This window comes from Haliotis rubra, unplaced genomic scaffold, assembly GCF_003918875.1.
Source record: "Haliotis rubra isolate DU_JTF1 unplaced genomic scaffold, ASM391887v1 Scf78, whole genome shotgun sequence".
Lineage (NCBI taxonomy): Eukaryota > Metazoa > Mollusca > Gastropoda > Lepetellida > Haliotidae > Haliotis > Haliotis rubra.
The window spans coordinates 2,520,093-2,545,419 of NW_025767501.1; the positions used below are offsets into that span (position 1 = coordinate 2,520,093).

At 38.1% G+C, this 25,327-nt stretch overlaps 1 protein-coding gene across 1 annotated transcript; it reads left to right on the forward strand.

Annotated features, from left to right (window-relative positions):
* The first annotated feature begins 484 nt into the window (after positions 1-484).
* LOC124260872 (ectonucleoside triphosphate diphosphohydrolase 5-like) lies at positions 485-18,265 on the forward strand. The gene is made up of 15 exons (XM_046695195.1): positions 485-995; positions 1,846-2,140; positions 2,785-2,864; positions 3,485-3,628; positions 4,462-4,537; positions 6,121-6,156; positions 10,505-10,590; positions 10,955-11,034; positions 12,985-13,049; positions 13,909-14,008; positions 14,347-14,399; positions 14,436-14,459; positions 15,244-15,300; positions 16,102-16,208; positions 17,467-18,265. The coding sequence occupies exons 1-15, from the start codon at positions 948-950 to the stop codon at positions 17,548-17,550; spliced, it is 1,335 nt and encodes a 444-aa protein (XP_046551151.1). The 5' UTR covers positions 485-947; the 3' UTR covers positions 17,551-18,265.
* Positions 18,266-25,327: the final 7,062 nt, after the last annotated feature.

A 25,327-nucleotide genomic window follows, 5' to 3' on the forward strand; every position in this document is an offset into this window, starting at 1 on the left:
TGTTACAGCGAGAGAGTAACCGCTGTATTGCATGCATGTTTGATTGCCTGAAAAAAAACTTATGGGCCGACACTTTTTCGAGGATACGAACGGAACTTCATTGTTACATAAGAAATATATATAAGCATTTGCTGTGTACTTAGTTAAAAACTGTATATACCTATGTACCTAAGTAAAATTTCAGATTTTTTTTTTGCAATGGCAAAGTGGGGTTGTTTAGTTTATGGATTCAAATATATCAAATGTGTGTTTTTGATATCATAGCATACGTAATAGACTAATATTTTTTACATGATTAAATATAGAGGTAAAAAACACAGAAATAGGATCAAATTGGATCAGTCACTATACCATCGAAACATTTGAAAATCTGAAAAAGCCTACACTGCTGGGATACTTTATTACAATCATACAAGAACTACCGGGGATATTTTCAAATAACGGCATCTGATGGGCAGCCACCCTTCCTAATGTCCCCATGTCCGTCATGGTCGAGGGAGCAGGAGCTCACCAGTTTGCAGCTAGGTTTCGTAGTTAGACTGTTGGCTGGAAACATTAATCGCTCTGGATCAGTGGCCCTTTAAATAGACAAATTATCACTGGAAATAGCTTTTCCTTTAACTACCCAGTAAAGTGATATTGTGAGCCATTACCATACAAGATGCAGACAACATGTTTCATTCAAAGTAAATGCCTGATGTCCTTGACAAGGATTTAGGGCCACAGCCAGGCAGGTCACAGGTGGAGCAGCATTGTTATCTTCAAAGTTGGAACAATTTGAACAGATTTTATCAATAGTAGTTTAAATATGGCAGTGATAGCACGTCGATGACACTGTATGTGGTGTAATACTTGCTGAGGCTAGGCTACATCCATGTGTAGATGCAAGTGGGAAGAGTAGTGTGAGGTTAACACATCAACGTCTGTCTCGGCAAGAAGCAAGAAGGATGTTTCTTCAGAGCTTTGAGAAACCTGTTGACTGGATATCCACAAATGTGATTGTTTTCTTGCAATTAGTTTTTATTATGTCAGTGTATTAGCAGTGCCTTGCTGTGTTATGGTATTCATACATTGATATTCTTTTGCCCCTACATTAGTTAAGTAGTGCTGGTATGGATATGGGTTAATGGTGTCCTGAAGAACCACCAACCTACTGCTCTCTGGGCAGACACTCAATCCATCACGTCAAGGAGGCAGCTGAACTAGTATCTGTGTTACTACCTGGAGTCAGTACAGTGATAACCTCTACAATATCATGCACTGTCATGAACTTTTCAAACTTTGGCTAGAAAATTGATCCACCAATAATGATTACCTTGTTTTAAGTGATTTTGTACAAATGGAGTTGTTCCATCCTCAATTATCAAGTGTAATATTTCAGTTCTATTGTGATATGTACCCATTCACAACCAAAGCTTTGTTTGGAACCTTAATCGAATGGTACACACAGCAATAATAGTCACCCAGTCCAATGACTTTCATGATAGAAGAACGTGTCACTGTCAAAACAGATCTGTGGTAGTGAATGTCTCCAGGGTGTTTATCCTACTAACCTGGAGATGTACCAGTCAGGGATATTTGCCCTGACACTCCCGGTTCAGTATAGGCATTTGTCACTGTATTCCAGCCAGTATCACCAGTAACACTGCTGTGGTCACATATGGCCCTGGGTAGAGTCTTCATCAAATATATGACTCTTTCCCCACTTAGGTTGGTATATTACTTTGATATATTTCACACACTACATTAATATTTACTTCATTACCTTAATATTTTCAATACATTACATTAATATAATTTTGGCAACATCTGTTCTTATAGACAGGCAAAATGTTTCTCTTTCAGATATGTCTACCAACAAGACTGTCTATTTTGGGCCAAAGGATTCATTTGAATAGACATTGTGCAATGGCATCTACAATGGTAGGGCTGATGTTTGGAGTGTTTGCCTCCTACCAAGCGATAATCCTGACCCTTGGGGAGCAAATAGGAAACAGCGAATATTCCCTGGGAACAGGCCCCTACAGTCAAACTGAGTTCGGCATGGATGTGAACAGCTCCAGGAATGTATATGCTGTTATATTTGATGCTGGGAGCACAGGCTCCAGAATGCATGTATATCACTTCAGGAAAAAACAGGGTAAGTGGTAGAACAGTGTAATAAGTATGTCTCTGTATCTTGACCAAGGCAATATGCCATGAGTTGTGTCCTTCAGGCAATGCAGGTTCTGCTTGTCAGGGGTCTGAGTCGAAGATGTGTGTTTCAACTCCAGAAACGTTAACATGTTTCACCAATGAAGCTAATGCAGCATCAGCATGGTCTAGTGGATAGAGTTGGCAAGAGTGAGAAAAGTTGATGGTTCCATCCTGGGTCATATCATACCAAAAGACATTAAAAGATGGTACTTTGGTGTTGCCCTGCCTGGCTCTCAGGGATATAGCTAGGGCTAGTTACTGTGATGTTTCTATGATATACCAATGTTAAAACTGAGGCATGGCATCTCATAAGGAAAGCACTATGATGTTCCCATTAGTCAGGACTATTACAAACAGCCACACACTCACATGCGTGCACTTGTAGGATTATGTCTGATAATTTGCAAACCAATACATCATATTTCAAACTTTTCTGCAACTGGAAAATTGACATCTCCATTAGGTCAAGAAGGGCCTTATCCTAGCACTTTCATGTATCACTGAACCCTGACTTCAGACTAGTGGTTTACGTCAGAGACTGGTATGCATGTTGATTGTGTCTATAGCAGCACTGTGTCCATGTTCCAGAGTGGAATGTAGAGTTGGTGCATGAGACATTTCAACAAGTGAAACCCGGCCTATCCAATTACAGTGCTGATCCTCACAAGGTGAGACCTGCATTCACACTTAACAATATTCACACTTCTGTGTCCTTTTAACAGCGTTTAAAATTCCCGCCTGCCCGACCGTCCGGAACGTTATATTTTCATCTCGGATGGTCAAATTTCAAAAGTAGCCTGTTCAGTGGTCTGGTAGATAATTTTACCATTTTACAATTTTTTACGGTAAATATTTCATAATGTCCGACAGGTTCTATTGTCATCAGTTTGAGATGTTTAAGGTACATGTATTATTAAAATTATGTTAAACTACTTACGATTGGACAGTTCATGTTTCAATAACCAATCACAACATGTGTACTTTCAGTTTACCTAAACTCGGTGCATTGCCTGTTAATGCTGTGTAGTTCATTGCGATGCCTACAAACAGTCAAGTATTCAGAAACCTGATTTGTTTTGTTTTTTTATTGTTGAAAACCAGACAGGCAAGTTTGCATCCGGACTGGTAAATTTTTAAAGTTACCAGTCCGGCTGTCTGGCTTGGAATTTTGGGAGTTTTAAACACAGCTTTTAAGAAGTTTCTGACTACCACTTAGTATGACTTGTTTCATTAGCTTCTTCACGTATGGTTGACATCCTTCACGCTGATGCTCTGTGCTCATCCACAGGGTGCAGAGAGCCTGCACAATATGCTGGAGTCTGCCATAGTAGAGGTGCCAGCTAAACTCCAGTCACAAACTCCCATCGTCCTCAAAGCCACAGCAGGACTCAGACTACTGCCTAATGGAGTGGCAGACCATTTGTTAAATGAGGTAATAGGTTTTAAATGAAGTGAAACTATGTTTAATGTAGTGAAACTATGTTCAATGAGGTGAAAATCTGTTCAGTGAGGTGAGACTCTGTCCCTGTACCTACTTCTGCAATCACAAATACTTAAATTTTTGTTTTATGAATAGTGAGTCATTATGTGCGGAGAAAGTAGGTTAAAGCATAAATGACAACAAGTAGCTGATGTCAGACCAGAAAAGAAATGCAATTTTGCCCTCACATCTTTCATTTAGCATTCCTTATTTGCTTGAAGTTTGTTCTTTCAGTACGTTTGTGAGTCATTAACCCTATGTAGTGTCTCTATCCAAACTTCAGTGTGCTATGAAAATTATTCCATGATTTAGAGTTTCAAACAGTGGTAAAGTCATTGTTACTCAGATCAGTCAATTTTACTTGATATATGAAGGGTCTCTGTTCCTTTTCTGTGGTTATGAAGGTATACGTTATTCTGTCAAATATAATTGGTTATTTATTATTTGATCTTTAACTCACAAAACTGTAGAAAACACAAAACCAGTGACACCAGTCAACACAATGCAGCACAGCCCTGCCCATTCTGTTGTTTGTCAGTCACTAAACAATAGTCCATTAGTGGATATTGCTGTTTGGTTTATTGAAAATATATGCAAAAGTTATTACTTGGTTCCAAATGTTATGAATCATCTGGATTATATGTATAATGATATAACTGAAATAGTGTTGAAAGCAGTGTTAAACACGACTGTGTCTCTTCAGCACAACCTACAAGACTTTCCTGTTCAAGCAGATCATTGTTGTCAGGAGTTTGTGCATGGTGTAACCCTTGTCCTGTTTACAGGTGTCAGATCTGTTCAGGAGGACCATGTTCCACCAAGTTGAGCATGGTGTTGAAATTCTGGGTGGCTCAGAGGAAGGTAACTCACTTAACAATGATCACATACATGCAGTATTGTCATGGCAGTCAGATCTCTATACAGCTGAAACACAAGGGGTTATTTTAAATAATGTCATACTGAAAGTGAAAAGGGTTTTGTTAAATGGAAGATCTTTTAATTTTGGTTTATGGATCCCAACCAGATGAAGCCAGATCAGAAAATCAGTTTACCATTTTTGATCAAGTGTATTGTATATATGACATTCAGCCTCTGACCAAGTAAGACCCCTGGTAAAGGGTTTTTATGTACTGCTGTGAAATAAGTCTGTGATTAAACAGATTTAGATTTCACTTTTGTTCACATATATATAATATATTGAAAAACATGCTAGTGAAATATGTTTGTATTTTAACCTATCAAAGGTAATTATAAGAAATGTAAACTATGAGATAACAACTGTACTGTCAGCAGACGAATATAGTCAGTGCATTCGGTAGTGGTCTTAGTCATATCCTCATGATCTATTAAGTATATTAAAGATGTATTACCGCGGTAAGTTTATCAGCGATGTATTAAGCGATGATCATACTAAATCCAGTATGGGAACTTGGTATCTCTGTTTCTAACTATGATAAGTATAACCTCAATTTCTTATGAATTCACCCCTCTAACACTTGTTGCCATTTTCCTGAAACTTGTTTCTGAATCCACAGTTTAGCTTGAATAGAAAATTTAAAGTCCATGGTTTTGTGTTGTCTTTCTTTAAGAGCTATTCACAGGAGTTATCTTCCGTAACAGAAGCGTGGGGGAGACATCAAAAGTTTTCAAAAGGAAAGTTGCACTTCAAGACTCCAATTTGTGTGCGTGCATACACCGAGATTATCATAGATAATCAGCCAGACTCAGAGGAGCTAGGCATCCCCCAGGTCCTATCTGATCCTGATTAGTCCATCAGCCCAACAGACCCAAAGTTTGTTGCAGAGAAGGCCTTTTAGATTTGATAGAAGGTCTAGAAGATTGCACTTCAGCGCAATCTCCAGATAACGTCGATGATCTTCTTCCTCCTCCTCCTAAGAGAGCCAGGTTGGAGTTGGAGTCATGGACCACACTGGCTGCTACTGTCACCTCAGCTGAGGTATACCCAGAGGTGCACTATGACTTGGATTGTGGATCCATGACCATGACTTACGGACCGCACATGTACTGTCCCAAGCCGGTCCACAGATGAAGCTCTAGGGAGTTGATCTCCGACAGGACAGCAGAAATAAGCCCAAGTCTCATTCCAAACGATACGGGAAAGGGTTTCAAGGCCAAGAAAGATCAGAAGCCCGGGCTCAGATCAACTAGACTCACTTCAGACTTCCCAGATCATAAAAGTATGGGCCTCAGCCTTGGCTATAGACACCGATCATGTACAAAGGTGCCCATATTTCCTAGGAAGTTGTGTCAGGGTGCAGTGGACAGCCAATTATCAGTTTTGGAAAAACCCTGGATATTTTATTTAAGCGAAACCTGTGGTTTCAGAAACAAGTTACAGGAAAAAGGTACTCTTGTGTTAGAGGTTGTATTCTAATAATTTTTATCATTGTTGATAGTGTTCCAAATCAAACTTAACTTTTCAGGTATATTCAGCTGGGTTACAGTGAATTATTTGGAAGGTAAGTTATTGACAAGTTATGTTGAGTCAGTATCTCGTTAGTAAATATCCCACCTTGGCAATACATGCTGTATAATGCTAGTCTCTGACAACTAGGCTAGGGAAACACAAGGGAAATAATCTCTTATCAGTCATTCGCACAAGCATTGTTGTTTAAGTTGTAATTTGGTAGATGAAAGAAACGAACATGAATTCTTTGTTTGAGTAAATTTACCTGTTTGTCATAAAGTGCAAAATGAATGGCGGCTATGTTTCCCTAGATAAACACCCATTTACAAAGTGTTGAAGTTGTCGGAACATCAGTAATAAATAGTTCACTGAGCAAGTAGACATTGGAATAAAACTGGAACAACTGGAATATCAGTAAAACTGTACTGTTTTGTGGGTGAGCAGAGATTGAGTCATTGTGAATAAACGTCGTGTCAGTTATTCTGAAACGTTTTCAATAACAGCTACAAGGCAATTATATAGCTGTTCTGTGCTGCTGTTATCTTTAATAAATCTGTCATACACATGTGGAAGTATGGATTTTCATGTAACTTTTCTGTATTAGTAGGTATGGCACTTACAAAGTATTAAGGATTGGTCCAGCAGTTTGTAAGGGTGTGCTTGTTGGAGCAGGGCACTTCCAATATACAATATATTTGCATGAACATGTGAATCATTTGGTTACACAATGGGGGTTTCAATATTGTTTGTCACTGACACGCCGTGGTCGTCCTGCTAATTGTGCTTGAATGGCCTGGGTGCCGTTCCACTAACCGATCTTAACTAAGATCAATCTTAGCAAGTTACGCCAATTTTACAATCGTCTTAGCTAAAAGTTACACCCGTTCCACTAACCGATCTTAGGCCGATCGTAGCCGGTCCCGATCTTACGATCCGATCCAAGCTTAGATCGAGACTCTTTCGTGCGAGAGATAGAGGAATGCGAGGCACGAGTTATCTCCCTTTGCATAGTCTAGCAAATGATGGAAGTAGTTTACGAACCAACTGAGTGAGTGAGTGAGTTTAGATTTACGCTGCCCTCAGCAATAGTCCAGCTATATGGCGGCGGTCTGTAAATAATCTAGCTAAGATGCATAGCGTCCACTAGCATGAGCGTTCATGTTAGTGAACGCTATGTATCTTAGCTATAAATAATTGAGTCTAAACCAGACAATCCAGTGATCAACAGCATGCGCATCGATCTGCGCAGTTGGGAACCGATGACATGTGTCAACCAAGTCAGCGAGCCTGACCACCCGATCCCGTTAGTGGCCTCTTACGACAGGCATGGGTTATTGAAGTTCAATATTCTAACCTGGGCCTTCACGGGTATTTTTCCAACCAAGTGTAAACGTGGAGAAAAAACCTAGAGCAAAATATTAGGGTAGTGAGCACCTTGGTTTCAGGTGCAAGTGCGAGAAGCGCTGGGTATCAAGCATAATATAATAATAATAAATGCATATTTATAGTGCCTATTCCACATCCTTGGGCATGCTCAAAGCGCTGTGTACAGATAATTTACATGAGAATATTTACAGCCGAGATTATAAGTAATATACTGAGAACAGGTTTTAAGTCTGGACTTTAAAATGTCAATTGTGTCAGAGCTTTTAATATGTGCCTGAACCTTGTCAATCAGAATAAACAAGGCGGACGAGGCTATATATAACGATGTAGAATCTGTCAGTGGTCTTGAATAACACGCTGCCTGTCTTTAGAATCCCACACCAAATATGCAGTGAAATCAAACATATTTGTATCTTTTGCTTCAGAACATTGTTCACTTCACGGCTGTCCCTATTCTTAACCATGACGTTGCAATATTGTTGTACAAATGTGTTACACCGACTCTCGCTCGGTTGTGTTCCCATGACGACAGTGGTCAGACTGGCCTGACATTTGTAGGGCTTCAGTGCAGTGTTTGTTTACATCACAGAAATATACAAATTCATTTCATGGGGGACTTTAGGGGACGCTCACGGTGAAATGCTCGCTCTTATTTTTCACAAAGAATAGGAAAGCCACCATTTTGGTTTCTCTACGATTGATTTTAGCTATCCTAAGTTGGTCATGAGCAACTTAGACTTTGAATCTTAACTTTACGATTGACTTAGGTAAGATTGGTTAGTGGAACGGTATGCCGATCATAACGTCACGCTAAGATTGGGATTTTAGGGGTTTACGATTGGCATAGGGCTAAGATCGGTTAGTGGAACGGCACCCTGGACACTTTCAACACATATGTCTGGGTCAGTATGCTGAGAGGGAGAACGCAAAATACATGCAATCAGAAATGGTGTCCGTGTTGATAAGGAGAAAGGTCAAAGTAGTACAAGGCCCCTGATGGGCCAGCAGGGTGGACATAATTGAAGACTTTAGCAACACTTTTAGCAACTGTTATCAGACACATTAGTACAGATGATGACAAGATTTCATCATGTGCATGTTTAGGATTAGATGCATGTGTAAAATGTATTAAAAAGGCTGATTTTGGAAGTTTTCTGGGCCTTTTATTCATTATTTGAACAACTGCAAGTTTCAACCCAGCTGATATTCTGAGGAGCTGAAGATAAAACAGCTTTGAGGTAAAAAACACAACTAGGTCAAGGATTTTTCATAGCTGGAACTGGAATTTTGGCTTGTTTAGCAATTCTTGTGCACTTGATTAAGCTAGAATTGCAAATGTATGAAAGACAAAAGCCTTTCATTTGAACATGTCTGATAGCTTGATAACTTTCTTACCATTATAACAAAATTTTCAGCAACAGTTCACACTCCCAGGGGCCTTATCCTACCTTGCCCTTCCCTAATGAAATATATTCAGATAATAGTTATGAGATTCCATGTATACTACCCATCAAAAGTTTAGACTCACTAGTGTAACTGTAGCCACTTACTTCAGTCAACTGTTCTATACTACCCATCAAAAGTTTAGACTCACTAGTGTAACTGTAGCCACTTACTTCAGTCAACTGTTCTATACTACCCATCAAAAGTTTAGACTCACTAGTGTAACTGTAGCCACTTACTTCAGTCAACTGTTCTATACTACCCATCAAAAGTTTAGACTCACTAGTGTAACTGTAGCCACTTACTTCAGTCAACTGTTCTATACTACCCATCAAAAGTTTAGACTCACTAGTGTAACTGTAGCCACTTACTTTAGTCAACTGTTCTATACTACCCATCAAAAGTTTAGACTCACTAGTGTAACTGTAGCTACTTACTTCAGTCAACTGTTCTATACTACCCATCAAAAGTTTAGACTCACTAGTGTAACTGTAGCCACTTACTTCAGTCAACTGTTCTATACTACCCATCAAAAGTTTAGACTCACTAGTGTAACTGTAGCCACTTACTTCAGTCAACTGTTCTATACTACCCATCAAAAGTTTAGACTCACTAGTGTAACTGTAGCCACTTACTTCAGTCAACTGTTCTATACTACCCATCAAAAGTTTAGACTCACTAGTGTAACTGTAGCCACTTACTTCAGTCAACTGTTCTATACTACCCATCAAAAGTTTAGACTCACTAGTGTAACTGTAGCCACTTACTTCAGTCAACTGTTCTATACTACCCATCAACAGTTTAGACTCACTAGTGTAACTGTAGCCACTTACTTCAGTCAACTGTTCTATACTACCCATCAACAGTTTAGACTCACTAGTGTAACTGTAGCCACTTACTTCAGTCAACTGTTCTATACTACCCATCAAAAGTTTAGACTCACTAGTGTAACTGTAGCCACTTACTTCAGTCAACTGTTCTATACTACCCATCAACAGTTTAGACTCACTAGTGTAACTGTAGCCACTTACTTCAGTCAACTGTTCTATACTACCCATCAAAAGTTTAGACTCACTAGTGTAACTGTAGCCACTTACTTCAGTCAACTGTTCTGAACTAAATGTTGCAAAATATTCCATAAGGTTAACGGTACTGTTTACACAGGAACTGATGTATTGGAAAACAAATTCGTAACGTTGAAAAGATTATTGTCAATACAATAAATGATTTCAATATATGATCAAACTCAGTGAAAATTGGTGAATTCTTAACAAAACTTCACATCAAAATGCATCAATTCACATGTATGATATTTGCACATGCTTTTCAGCAATTTGATGCATGATCCTCATGCAATTCATCTGCATAAGGTTTGCAGTTGTTTCCCCCAAGTTAGTGAAGAAATTCATCTTCGATGTAACCATATATATACGTAACATATAGTGAGTGCTTCAAGTGAGTCTAAACTTTTGATGGATAGTGCATATATATATATATATAGATTATTATTAGAAAATTGTTACCTTTTATGAAAACATGGCACATATATGTGATGTTGGTATGATTTTCAGGTGCATTTCACAAAAATGGAGAGATGGTTGCAGCCCTAGATTTAGGGGGTGGTTCTACACAGATCACATTTGTGCCAAAAGATAAGGTGATTGGAATATATTGGTTTGCTGTTCATGTGAAGATATATCTTGTTTTTGTTTTCATGTGTAAAATTGTATATTTTTACAATAACCCACAAGGCCTGTGATGCTAAAACCTAGTTTTCCTAAAGATGCTAAGATGTTCTTTCAGTTATCCAACTATGGCTCTGAACCATGTTTATAAGATAATAGTGTTAATTATGCTGCCATTAATTCATGTATCATATGAAATGTGAAGTAAGTATGTGAAGGAATGAATGCCAGCAGGTGAGAACTGTGCGTCTTAATTTTGGCCTTGCCCTTCAAATAGATCTAATGCAGTCAGACTGTTGATAATGTCATGTGTCAATTTGTATTCCTATTTTCCAGGAGACAGTTGAAAGTGCACCAGACAGCTACATTACAAGAACTAATCTATTCAGCAGAAACTATACATTATATACACACAGGTAACTGTAGCAGGAATACTAGTTAAAGTTACCTCATTGGCACACGAGAGGTTCGTCTAGTTACAACACGGTTTGTCCTGGCTTTTGATTGACGGGTAGGGCAGCGAGGGTAGCCGAGATGCCACTCGCCTGTCAATCAAAAGCCAGGACAAATCGTGTTGTAACTAGACGAACGTCGAGTTGTGGGTGGGGTAACAGACTTGTGCCATGAGATTTCGGCGGTGTGTTAAAACAAAGTGGCGGGAAAATGAGTGCACGATATGACGTCATGAATATCACGTCATACACGCATCTTAGGTCGTTCAAGTTTTCAAAAATTAATTCTCAACCATGGAGGACGTGGAAACAACTTTCATACCCAGCAGTGATAGCGTGAATGAGTGGAATGATGAAATTGATGATATTACACTTTCACAAGTTGGTGAGGCGATGGAGTTGAATTTAAAGTTTGTCAACATTGTACTTGTTTTTATGTTCTACAATTTATCTCAACTTCCTTCTGGCGAAATCTGTTTACGATGACATCATAGTTTTGGCACATGAAAGGGGGCGGAGCAAGCATTATCCAATGAGAATCAGTAGGGCGAAACCATGTAGTAACTAGCAGGTTACAACATGGGCAACATCAAAGAGACCGCCGCAAAGCCATGGTACAAGCTGTGATATTCTATGGTTATAACTGCCATTACTTCAGCCACTCATGTGATTCTGTGCCTGTACTTGGAGTACAAGCTTATGATTATCGTGACTGACAGGAATTGGACATAGTGACCTTGATTTCTGAATGTCTTATGGATGGTTTCTGAATAATACATAAACAGCATTAAAGAGAAAAACACAACTCCAACATTTACTCGTCTAGCAGGTACCATGTTGATTAGCCTAAGTAATTACCAGGTGCCAGTTAGTGTCATCCACCCAACCAACTGGGCTTCAGACCAGCCAGGGAATGCCTAGTTGAAAACCAGGGAATCCCCTTCAATTCTCATATTTGATCGAATTATGCTTGTGAAAACCTTTCACCCTGCAGATTCGTAAAACTATGCTCAACAGAATAGAAAATACAATTCAAATGGTAAGCATCATGTCTGGACATAATTTATCTCAGATTTCACATTTTATCAGCTTGACATTAGCCTGAAGTCTGGGAAAGGATACTGTGTACTTGTTTACTGTGCATAATACTGGAGTTCACCGATAGCTTCACGCGCCCTAAATCATGAATGCATTAATCAACAACAAAAACGTTTATCAGATTGCTGTAACTCTTTATTACAAGCTTAGTAATTTATTTATTTCATTTGATCAACTGACAGGTGTTGCATTGCACAGCAAAAATAGCGCTTAACACAAGTAAAACGTGTCAAAAATTGCGCTTAGCACAAGTAAAACGTGTCAAAAATAGCGCTTAGCACAAGTAAAACTTGTCAACTTATAGTCAACAATAAGCAAGTTGGTATTTTTATAAAGAAGGAATCAACCGACCCATATTTCTTTGCTTTCAAAGTTCCCTTTGTTTCCCTTTCACCAAATGTAACAGCTGTGGGGTTTTATGGATTTAACACCAAATGCAATAAAACTTTGATTTACTTTTTCTGTTAGACGGTTATGTTTCAGAATTTTACTGAAATCATTTTAGAAAGATTAATTTTGCATCTTGTGAACAATTTATAAAGAATACTGTTTTCTCTATAGTAAATTGATATATCCTGAATATTTTATTTACAATGAATTTGGGGAATACTAGATTCTGATTGATTGGTCAGTCAGAGGTATCAAATCAGAGATTACCACCGTTGGCATACTTTTGTCTCTGAATTGACCTGTCAGTATTCCATTGTCTCCTGCATACTGGCAGCTGAAAAGTCTGTTGAATTTGCAACTGGTCATGCTACATGATCCATTTTCATCTTGAGTCACTTACAATAGCTATTTTCTTCCCATATGTAGTTACCTTGGGCTGGGCTTGATGTCTGCCAGATTCCGGGTACTGGGAGGGACAGAGGATGAAGATGGTAAGTGGAGGGTCTGGAGTAACTCCTTGCCATTCATCAACTATTCACAAATACATCTATAAATACAGAAACAGATGCTGTTTTACATTGCTGGAACAGTATTTTGTTAGATGATGTCCGCTGTATGCTGAAGGAAAGTCCAAAGTGGTGGAACATTGGTTTGCTAAGTTGAACTTGATTTAAACCCAGAATCCTTGGTTCCTGACATGCTAAAGGAACTCTGAAGTTATCGGAAGTAAACTATTAGAGATGTGGCACACAGGTTATAGGGGTTATTGAACATTTCTGAGCCTCACATTGAAGCATTTGGTGTTATAGTAAAATTTCCATCAATTGATGAAGGGGCAAGGAGCAGCCCAGAAACACTGTCACAAAGAATAAAGAAGTTGTTTACAATAAACCTGTTCAAATCTTTTGTTGTGGACATTACATAAGGTCATACAAATCTATATCCGCAAACATTTGGGTCAAATGAGCAAATTATTTCATTTTCATTTGACATATAAAACACATCTCCAAGGTTTTGATTAAAAATGTAAACACAAGGAAGATTGAATAGCCCCTGGGTCAAGTCTTTCTGTGTAAGGCTCAGAACGTATTCAACGTTTATACATACTAGCAATGTTTGGAAGTTATCACCAACTATATTTGTAACATGTAAACAGCAGGGAAGCTAGTTCAGTACAGTGTAATCCACAGCATGCCTTGTGGTCCATCATACGGTGTGTGGTACACCTGAGCATATTGATGGTACACCTGCCTGTATTGCTGGTACACCTGAGCATATTGATGGTACACCTGCCTGTATTGCTGGGAAACCAGGTGTTGTGGAGGTGTTTTACAATGTACACCTTTGCAGATGGAGCTTCATCATCATCAGAAACCCTACGCAGTGCCTGTCTGCCTCCAGACCACCAGTTTAGCTGGGTGCATCATGGCGGCAGAAAGTTTAATGTCAGGTGCGTAGAGCGCAGCCAGGACTAGGTTTCAGAAAGCTTATATATCCTCCAAAGTATAGCCATTTTGTTGAGCAGTTAATTTTCATGAATTTTCTAGACAATTTTTATGTTAAATTTCAGCCATATTACTTGCACTTAGGTTCAAGAAAATCTTAAAAGCACGCTTTTTATTGTACAAAACATGCACAACTTCAAACCTACTGAAATGAAGACCAGACATAATATTAGATATTGGAAAAGTAAACATGAGATGTCTATTTCAGTTTTGTCAAACCTTCAAATTGTATAGATATTAGTGACAGTAAGTGAGTTTGTGATGACCCATTGTTTCTGTCCAGGGGGCTGGGGGCTGAGGCTACTCCCACGCTGCAGTCAACCACTACTCCCAGTGTTATGCTGCAGTTCAACCACTAGTCTCATCTTTTAGCCACAGTGGATTCTAATCTTATAGGTGAACTGAGTTTAGTTCACACCAGAAATATATGCCTTCTCCTATTTCTTTGATTTGAAAGCAAGTGGAGTTTTCTAATCTTATAGGTGAGACTGGAGTTTAGTTTAGGGATATGTGATTTTTTAAGGGTTGAGTATGCAGTTATCTGGATATTTAGTATCTGCATTTATACATTCATTTTATAAATTCTGATTTGAAACGTTCAGCTTTCTCCAGAGCAGACAGCAGTGTACAGGAAGGAGTTGTGGAAGCATCATATCTTGGGGGAAAATTTTGACATTTTTTTTCATTTAAGTTTCTTAAGAAGGTAGAGATATATAAAGATTACTTAAAATGGATGGAAATACATGTTCCCTCATCAGATTTGAGAGACTGTTGTTTGCTTTCATCAGTATCCAATTTCTATGATGTCCATAATTAGTTGAATGTGGTTCAAACTAGTGATTGACCTCATAAGCATTAATCTGCCCTAATTGGATTCAATGACATGCAATCAATCAAGTCAGCAAGCCTGACCACAGGTCCATATAGTTACCTCATATGACAAGTATGCTGTTATCCATATTCTTACTCAGAATCCCAACATATTACTCAGCTGGATTAGGAAATAGTTTTTGTCTGTCCTAACTCAGCCAGTGCAACGAAAGTTTCTTAATAAAACCATGTCTGCTGTGACCCTGGCAGCAGCACAAGCTCCAAATGTTTTGGCCAGTATACTTAGTATGGGTTCAACAGATGCTGGTGGTCTGTAGCACTGAATATCAGTACTGCTTTGCATTCGCAGATGAAGTCAACGGAGGCTCAGTTCTTCTTAAAGATTTCCAGGAAGCTGCTACACAAGGTACCGTCTGCTGATGTTGATACTAGCCTAGATATTATTACTATGATGATGTTTTGTCATTGACGTTACTCATTATGTAACAAAAACTCAAGATCCTTCATTTGCTCTTTTTAACTGAGTGTGTTGTGAGTTCAGTATGTTATAACAGGTAGTTAGAACACTGGAGCTGGTGCCTGAAGGCAGTTCTGGTGTGAAGTACCGGAGTCCTTGTATTTCTTCAGGCATGTCACTGTCTCAGACAGGATAACTATCTGTGTCAAGATAAGAGAACACTAGCAGTTGCATCAGATAAACCTTTAGTGAACGTTGCCTACGTAATCTTAAAGAATGTGTGGGTTCTTGAACCAATCAGATGTTAGCTTTCTGAGAGCTTTTGACCTTATTTCTTTGCCACTTTGACTTCAGAATCTATTTTTGTTCAACTATTAACCCTCACAGAACAGAATATTTCCACAATCACACAATGTGTGTCAATGACATACTGCTGAAGTGACATGGTTAAGAACATATCCACAACATTTTAATAGCACTGCTATATTCCTTGTCACTCTTTAGCTTTCAACATACAGAACTCAGGTTTGCTTCTCTCAGGGCTTCTTGTACTTGTGCCAATAATTAAGAATCCTCAGTGCTGATTGGCTGATTTAAAAGTTCACCTGATAATACTTGCTATGTGTATGCGTCCTAAGATTCTCATGCAGATCTAACGACAGGTATTGCAACGGCCTTGCAGGTGATCTAGAGGGATGAGATTATAGCAGTTTCACTGGAACATATGCTTTAATGTATTTGTTGTTTCAGCCTGTGGTAATCCTGACAAAGATGACCCATTTCTTTGTATGGACCTGACTTACATATATTCCCTCCTGAAGGATGGCTATGGCCTTGATCTCAAATCTGGTATTCATGTAAGTAACACATAGCAAGCTGCTGGAACCGTTTGTTGGTTTATTATTTAACATTGCACACAGCAATATTCCAGCTATATGACGGTGGTCTGTAAATACATGTAGTCGAATCTGGACCAAACAATCCAGTGATCAACAGCATGAGCACTGATTGACGCAATTGGGATATGATGGCATGTGTCAACCAAGTCAGCGAGAAGGACCACCCAATGTCGTTAGTTGCCTCTTACCGAAAAAAGAGGAACCCGGATGTTCACAGCTCACTGCTGAAGCCATAGCAGTAACATGGGACAACTTTCTCTGTATAACATCTGCCAACATTATCAACTGGCAACTTTTAGTCCACTCTGCTCATAAAAGGGTACTTCTTCAATTACCTGTATAACCACTCTATATTCTATTATTTTCAATGTCTGTATGATGCATACATACAGTGGGATATCTTGAATATTTTTTATAATATATTTCCAATTTTTATAACTCTTGATTTAACCCTCCTTGAGTGTTGGACTGTATCAATTGTTCAAAATTTTACTGTTTTGGCTTCAATGGGGATTCTCATTGGGTGTAGCACTATGTTGAAGGAAAACTAAATGCTGATAAACTTACCCGACTGGGTAGCTAGCATAGGCTGTGCTACATGAAACATTGGCGTTATGCCTTCAGTCGGCATTGTTTATTAATAACTAAGATTAAAATAGGAGTTAAAAGTACAGCATATGTCATGACAATGAACAATACACTGGTAGAGGTAGAGCGGTTAAGTTATGCAAGAAGACAGGTGTTGATGTGGGTGGAGGTGGGAAGTTTGATAGCACTCAGATGTAAGCAATGTGAGTAATGGCAGGGCAAGGGAAATGTCGGCATGCGGAGTAATAGTACTTACTCAGGGTAACACCAAAAGAAGGAATCGTGTATGAACTGTGATATATAAACGGTGTGTGCTAGTTAATGGGGAGAGGCTAGTTTGAAAACATTACAAGAGAGTCAGTGGAAACTGACTCGAAAAGTGATTTAGCTGGATTATATTGGCAACATGAAGATATGAAAACCGAACTATGGTAACTGTAAGAACATAAAGCAAGCCTAGTCCGACTTAAGATTTCCATTAAGTATACTTAATTGCTTAACTACTAATATTACATTTCTGGAATATTTATGAAGGTTTCCTGAAATGCTATCCTCTCACTGTTAGGAATTGAAATCCCAAATACTGACTCAGATTTTCATAATGTATGAGATGTATATCATTTTTTAGGTATTAAAACAGATACAGAAAATCGAAGTGAGTTGGACACTTGGTGCTGCTTTTCAAGTGTTGACCTCCCTGGGACATCTGTGATGAAACCAACACCACGTCTTTCAGCTCAACATACACCTGATCACATTCACACAGCAGTGATACAACGTACACACAGCAGTGATACAACGTACACCAAGCATAATAGACAGGAGTGATAGAGGCTTCTATTTGATACTGCAATACCGATGATAACAATGATTTATAGTTCAAGCTGAGAATCAGAGAAGTGAGTGTTATCTTCGAAATGCAGCAAATTCATCATGCACGATTTTCCCATTGCTAGGATTATTTGATAGCGGAGTTAAATTTATTGATTAACATGTTCATGAAATTTATGGGTGTTCATAAAACAACTCTCCTCAATAAAGCCATGATTCCAACAAACATGATGGGTTTGACACTGAAATGTCACTTTGGACAGGTATGCCTCAAATTCATGTGAAATGTTTCATCACAACATGTAAATGTATCACTGCAGAATCAGGAACAATTAACATAACAATTTTCCTAATTCCTTAAGTCAATATATAATGAAACAGAGCTTAGTCGTAACAATTAGCTAACATAATCAAAATCAGTCATGAATTGCCTGTTTCTAAATAATCCTAAACATTCATCAGTAGCAGAAATATAAGAAATATTCTGTTGCATTGACTTTCAGTCATTAAGAGCTGTTTATGGAAAATATACTCCCTGTACATAGCTGTTGTTGACAAGGAATCAGAACATTCATGGGAGTTGATATAGAAAGATACCTGACCATATCTGTAGCTGTTGTTGACAAGGAATCAGAACATTCATGGGAGTTGATATAGAAAGATACCTGACCATATCTGTAGCTGTTGTTGACAAGGAATCAGAACATTCATGGGAGTTGATATAGAAAGATACCTGACCATATCTGTAGCTGTTGTTGACAAGGAATCAGAACATTCATGGGAGTTGGTATAGAAAGATACCTGACCATATCTGTAGCTGTTGTTGACAAGGAATCAGAACATTCATGGAGTTGGTATAGAAAGATACCTGACCATATCTGTAGCTGTTGTTGACAAGGAATCAGAACATTCATGGGAGTTGATATAGAAAGATACCCGACCATATCTGTAGCTGTTGTTGACAAGGAATCAGAACATTCATGGGAGTTGATATAGAAAGATACCTGACCATATCTGTAGCTGTTGTTGACAAGGAATGAGAACATTCATGGGAGTTGATATAGAAAGATACCTGACCATATCTGTAGCTGTTGTTGACAAGGAATCAGAACATTCATGGGAGTTGATATAGAAAGATACCTGACCATATCTGTAGCTGTTGTTGACAAGGAATCAGAACATTCATGGGAGTTGATATAGAAAGATACCTGACCATATCTGTAGCTGTTGTTGACAAGGAATGAGAACATTCATGGGAGTTGATATAGAAAGATACCTGACCATATCTGTAGCTGTTGTTGACAAGGAATCAGAACATTCATGGGAGTTGATATAGAAAGATACCCGACCATATCTGTAGCTGTTGTTGACAAGGAATCAGAACATTCATGGGAGTTGATATAGAAAGATACCCGACCATATCTGTAGCTGTTGTTGACAAGGAATCAGAACATTCATGGGAGTTGATATAGAAAGATACCCGACCATATCTGTAGCTGTTGTTGACAAGGAATCAGAACATTCATGGGAGTTGATATAGAAAGATACCTGACCATATCTGTAGCTGTTGTTGACAAGGAATCAGAACATTCATGGGAGTTGATATAGAAAGATACCTGACCATATCTGTAGCTGTTGTTGACAAGGAATCAGAACATTCATGGGAGTTGATATAGAAAGATACCTGACCATATCTGTAGCTGTTGTTGACAAGGAATCAGAACATTCATGGGAGTTGGTATAGAAAGATACCTGACCATATCTGTAGCTGTTGTTGACAAGGAATCAGAACATTCATGGGAGTTGATATAGAAAGATACCTGACCATATCTGTAGCTGTTGTTGACAAGGAATCAGAACATTCATGGGAGTTGATATAGAAAGATACCTGACCATATCTGTAGCTGTTGTTGACAAGGAATCAGAACATTCATGGGAGTTGGTATAGAAAGATACCTGACCATATCTGTAGCTGTTGTTGACAAGGAATCAGAACATTCATGGGAGTTGATATAGAAAGATACCTGACCATATCTGTAGCTGTTGTTGACAAGGAATCAGAACATTCATGGGAGTTGATATAGAAAGATACCCGACCATATCTGTAGCTGTTGTTGACAAGGAATCAGAACATTCATGGAGTTGATATAGAAAGATACCCGACCATATCTGTAGCTGTTGTTGACAAGGAATCAGAACATTCATGGGAGTTGATATAGAAAGATACCTGACCATATCTGTAGCTGTTGTTGACAAGGAATCAGAACATTCATGGAGTTGGTATAGAAAGATACCTGACCATATCTGTAGCTGTTGTTGACAAGGAATCAGAACATTCATGGGAGTTGATATAGAAAGATACCTGACCATATCTGTAGCTGTTGTTGACAAGGAATCAGAACATTCATGGGAGTTGATATAGAAAGATACCCGACCATATCTGTAGCTGTTGTTGACAAGGAATCAGAACATTCATGGGAGTTGATATAGAAAGATACCTGACCATATCTGTAGCTGTTGTTGACAAGGAATCAGAACATTCATGGGAGTTGGTATAGAAAGATACCTGACCATATCTGTAGCTGTTGTTGACAAGGAATCAGAACATTCATGGGAGTTGATATAGAAAGATACCCGACCATATCTGTAGCTGTTGTTGACAAGGAATCAGAACATTCATGGGAGTTGATATAGAAAGATACCTGACCATATCTGTAGCTGTTGTTGACAAGGAATCAGAACATTCATGGGAGTTGATATAGAAAGATACCCGACCATATCTGTAGCTGTTGTTGACAAGGAATCAGAACATTCATGGGAGTTGATATAGAAAGATACCTGACCATATCTGTAGCTGTTGTTGACAAGGAATCAGAACATTCATGGGAGTTGATATAGAAAGATACCTGACCATATCTGTAGCTGTTGTTGACAAGGAATCAGAACATTCATGGGAGTTGATATAGAAAGATACCTGACCATATCTGTAGCTGTTGTTGACAAGGAATCAGAACATTCATGGGAGTTGATATAGAAAGATACCCGACCATATCTGTAGCTGTTGTTGACAAGGAATCAGAACATTCATGGGAGTTGATATAGAAAGATACCTGACCATATCTGTAGCTGTTGTTGACAAGGAATCAGAACATTCATGGGAGTTGGTATAGAAAGATACCTGACCATATCTGTAGCTGTTGTTGACAAGGAATCAGAACATTCATGGGAGTTGATATAGAAAGATACCCGACCATATCTGTAGCTGTTGTTGACAAGGAATCAGAACATTCATGGGAGTTGATATAGAAAGATACCCGACCATATCTGTAGCTGTTGTTGACAAGGAATCAGAACATTCATGGGAGTTGGATATAGAAAGATACCTGACCATATCTGTAGCTGTTGTTGACAAAGGAATCAGAACATTCATGGGAGTTGATATAGAAAGATACCTGACCATATCTGTAGCTGTTGTTGACAAGGAATCAGAACATTCATGGGAGTTGATATAGAAAGATACCTGACCATATCTGTAGCTGTTGTTGACAAGGAATCAGAACATTCATGGGAGTTGGTATAGAAAGATACCCGACCATATCTGTAGCTGTTGTTGACAAGGAATCAGAACATTCATGGGAGTTGATATAGAAAGATACCCGACCATATCTGTAGCTGTTGTTGACAAGGAATCAGAACATTCATGGGAGTTGATATAGAAAGATACCTGACCATATCTGTAGCTGTTGTTGACAAGGAATCAGAACATTCATGGGAGTTGGTATAGAAAGATACCTGACCATATCTGTAGCTGTTGTTGACAAGGAATGAGAACATTCATGGGAGTTGATATAGAAAGATACCCGACCATATCTGTAGCTGTTGTTGACAAGGAATCAGAACATTCATGGGAGTTGATATAGAAAGATACCTGACCATATCTGTAGCTGTTGTTGACAAGGAATCAGAACATTCATGGGAGTTGATATAGAAAGATACCTGACCATATCTGTAGCTGTTGTTGACAAGGAATCAGAACATTCATGGGAGTTGATATAGAAAGATACCTGACCATATCTGTAGCTGTTGTTGACAAGGAATCAGAACATTCATGGGAGTTGATATAGAAAGATACCTGACCATATCTGTAGCTGTTGTTGACAAGGAATCAGAACATTCATGGAGTTGATATAGAAAGATACCTGACCATATCTGTAGCTGTTGTTGACAAGGAATCAGAACATTCATGGGAGTTGATATAGAAAGATACCTGACCATATCTGTAGCTGTTGTTGACAAGGAATCAGAACATTCATGGGAGTTGATATAGAAAGATACCTGACCATATCTGTAGCTGTTGTTGACAAGGAATCAGAACATTCATGGAGTTGATATAGAAAGATACCTGACCATATCTGTAGCTGTTGTTGACAAGGAATCAGAACATTCATGGGAGTTGGTATAGAAAGATACCTGACCATATCTGTAGCTGTTGTTGACAAGGAATCAGAACATTCATGGGAGTTGATATAGAAAGATACCTGACCATATCTGTAGCTGTTGTTGACAAGGAATCAGAACATTCATGGGAGTTGATATAGAAAGATACCTGACCATATCTGTAGCTGTTGTTGACAAGGAATCAGAACATTCATGGGAGTTGATATAGAAAGATACCTGACCATATCTGTAGCTGTTGTTGACAAGGAATGAGAACATTCATGGGAGTTGATATAGAAAGATACCTGACCATATCTGTAGCTGTTGTTGACAAGGAATCAGAACATTCATGGGAGTTGATATAGAAAGATACCTGACCATATCTGTAGCTGTTGTTGACAAGGAATCAGAACATTCATGGGAGTTGATATAGAAAGATACCTGACCATATCTGTAGCTGTTGTTGACAAGGAATCAGAACATTCATGGGAGTTGGAAAGATACCAGCTCGTTTTTGTAGCTGTATTTGTTAAATCAATGAGAACATTTATATAGCGGTTGTTGACAAGACATCAGAACATTTATAGGAGTTCATATTGAAAGGTAACAGATCTTTTTGTAAGTTTTCTTGTCAAGGCACTTCTGTAAAACGGGTAATGGTTTTATGAACAAGATTATTTTCATTTACAGTTTGTCCAATTTGTGCATTTGAAAATTATATCTGAATTGTATTAGTCTATACTGTATGTTTGTAACCCTCCAATGAATCATTTTTTCTCAACACCAGCCAGAATGTCTGCCTATTTAAAACACATACATTACTGTTTTTAAACACTGTAAATCACATACATTACTGTTTGTAAACACTGTAAAACACATACATTACTGTTTGTAAGCACTGTAAATCACATACATTACTGTTTGTAAGCACTGTAAATCAAATACATTACTGTTTGTAAACGCTGTAAATCACATACATTACTGTTTGTAAACACTGTAAAACACATACATTACTGTTTGTAAGCGCTGTAAATCACATACATTACTGTTTGTAAGCGCTGTAAAACACATACATTACTGTTTGTAAACACTGTAAATCACATACATTACTGTTTGTAAACACTGTTAATCACATACATTACTGTTTCACATACCGGTAATCAGATCATTACCTAAGCTATTTTTAGAAGTGCATATTATTTGTACAAAGATTTTGTTTAAGAGAGAATGTGAATCATGTTGTTTTGTCCTGCTACAGAGGTACTTGGTGTCCTCAACTGAGGAATGTACAGATATATTTTACTGAACTTTGTGATACTTCTATAATCAGTCTTCCTTCATGTATTACACAGTTGGGAATCAGGTTTGACGTGAACAAACTGATAGTGCTCATACATCCCCATTTCACTCTCCCTATAAGCGTACAACAAGTTATTTATGTGTTCTTCATTATTTCAAATTAATGAACATTGATTAAAGGAAGGGTCCTCCTGACTTTGTAGTGGTATAATGACGCCAATTTAACAGCTGATGCATTTTTTGTATTAATCAGAAATCAACCCAGGTAACACTTATTCTGACATGATACAGTCTATGATAGATTGTAGCTCGGTTACAGGACATGCGAGGAGAAAGTAATTTAGTGGTTTGAAATAACCTTGACAAAGTCATCTATATCTCTTTGGGTATAAATAAGTGTAGAACAGATAGTTAATTTGTGTAACCTTTCATTAGATATTGATCTGTGATATATTTGGACATGAACTGTCTCTACAAGCTTGATATAGACTGTCTTTGTTGAGATGAGCATGGTGTAAGATGGAATATGTGATGTTGTATATTTATGCAATAATTATGCACTGTTCTGTGTGTTTACAAGCTTGATATGCTTTGGAAAATATTTCAGAATGTCACATTCCAGTGTAGTAGACATCTTTGTGTAAAATACATTACCGAAACTGCTTGAATGAGGTAGAATGTGAGGTGTTCTTCTGTAGTTTAAGAGTTCTACGGGACCAAAGTGAGGTATTTTTAGCTCACCTGAGCAATAAATTTGGGCACTTGATTTTTTATAAAGCTACAGTCCTTGAAAAACGTCTGTTACTGCATTTTCAACACCTACCAAGAACCTAAATGGCTATGGATATGAAATTTTGTATGAAAGGCCTCGTTCATCTATTTTCCTACAGAATTCCAATCGGACTGTAAACATGGATGACAGAATGTATTGATATTCAGGTGAGCTACATAACCATGTGTCTGTAATTTAGCTCTGGGGCCACTGGAGTTACATAGGTGAAACTTATATGGCAGTCACACCAAGGTTCCTTGGAGTTACCATTGTTTGAACCATCAGGCCTCTGCTGCACTTGGGTACCTGAGTAGTGAACTAGCCGGTAATACAGGAATATTATATCCTGAAGTTCACCATAGCAAGGGGTTGTTAACTGAGACTTGACAACACTGTAACACAATGTACATGTGTCAGTGTTACATCATGTGTTCTTGCACAGTAATGTTTAGAGTAAATGTAGACAGCTGAAAATTTGGACTCAATGATTCAAAGGCTATATCATATGTTGTCAGACTATTGAAATAATATTATTATGTGTAGTGACAATGTGATATAATAACTAACTACACACAATTAGCTGGATTGATGGAAAACTATATTTTGCAAATTGTAATCAAAAGAAATGAAATCAAAAGAGATTTATCATGAGTCTGTGACATAATGGAATGAATGTCCAATGCTATTCCTTATTGAAGTATTCAGATAGTTTTATGAAGGTGAGCTGAGACTGAAGATGCTTCATGTATTATGTGGGTGTGTTTAGGTAGATATTAAAATGACTAGTCTAGAAGTAGCATTGAAGTCCTCATGTGTTTTCACCTCATGATGCCCACATTTACATGGACTACAGTGCATTGTTTTTACTGGTATTGGCATTGGTTTAGAGCAATATTGCATTGATTTATTTACTTTTATATTGACGAATGATGTTTTAACTGTATAACTTCATCATCAAACCTGTTCTAACATTTTGTGTGCAGTTTACTATTTTTTAGTTAGATGTACACTTGTGTTAAAACTATAAATCTGGTCATATAATTTTTAGTTGGTGATTCATGAAAGGGGAATATGCTGCATATGCTTTTGTTTGCAGTGTAAGAATACAATGTGGGACTTTAAAATTGATGGGATATAGCAATCACTACCA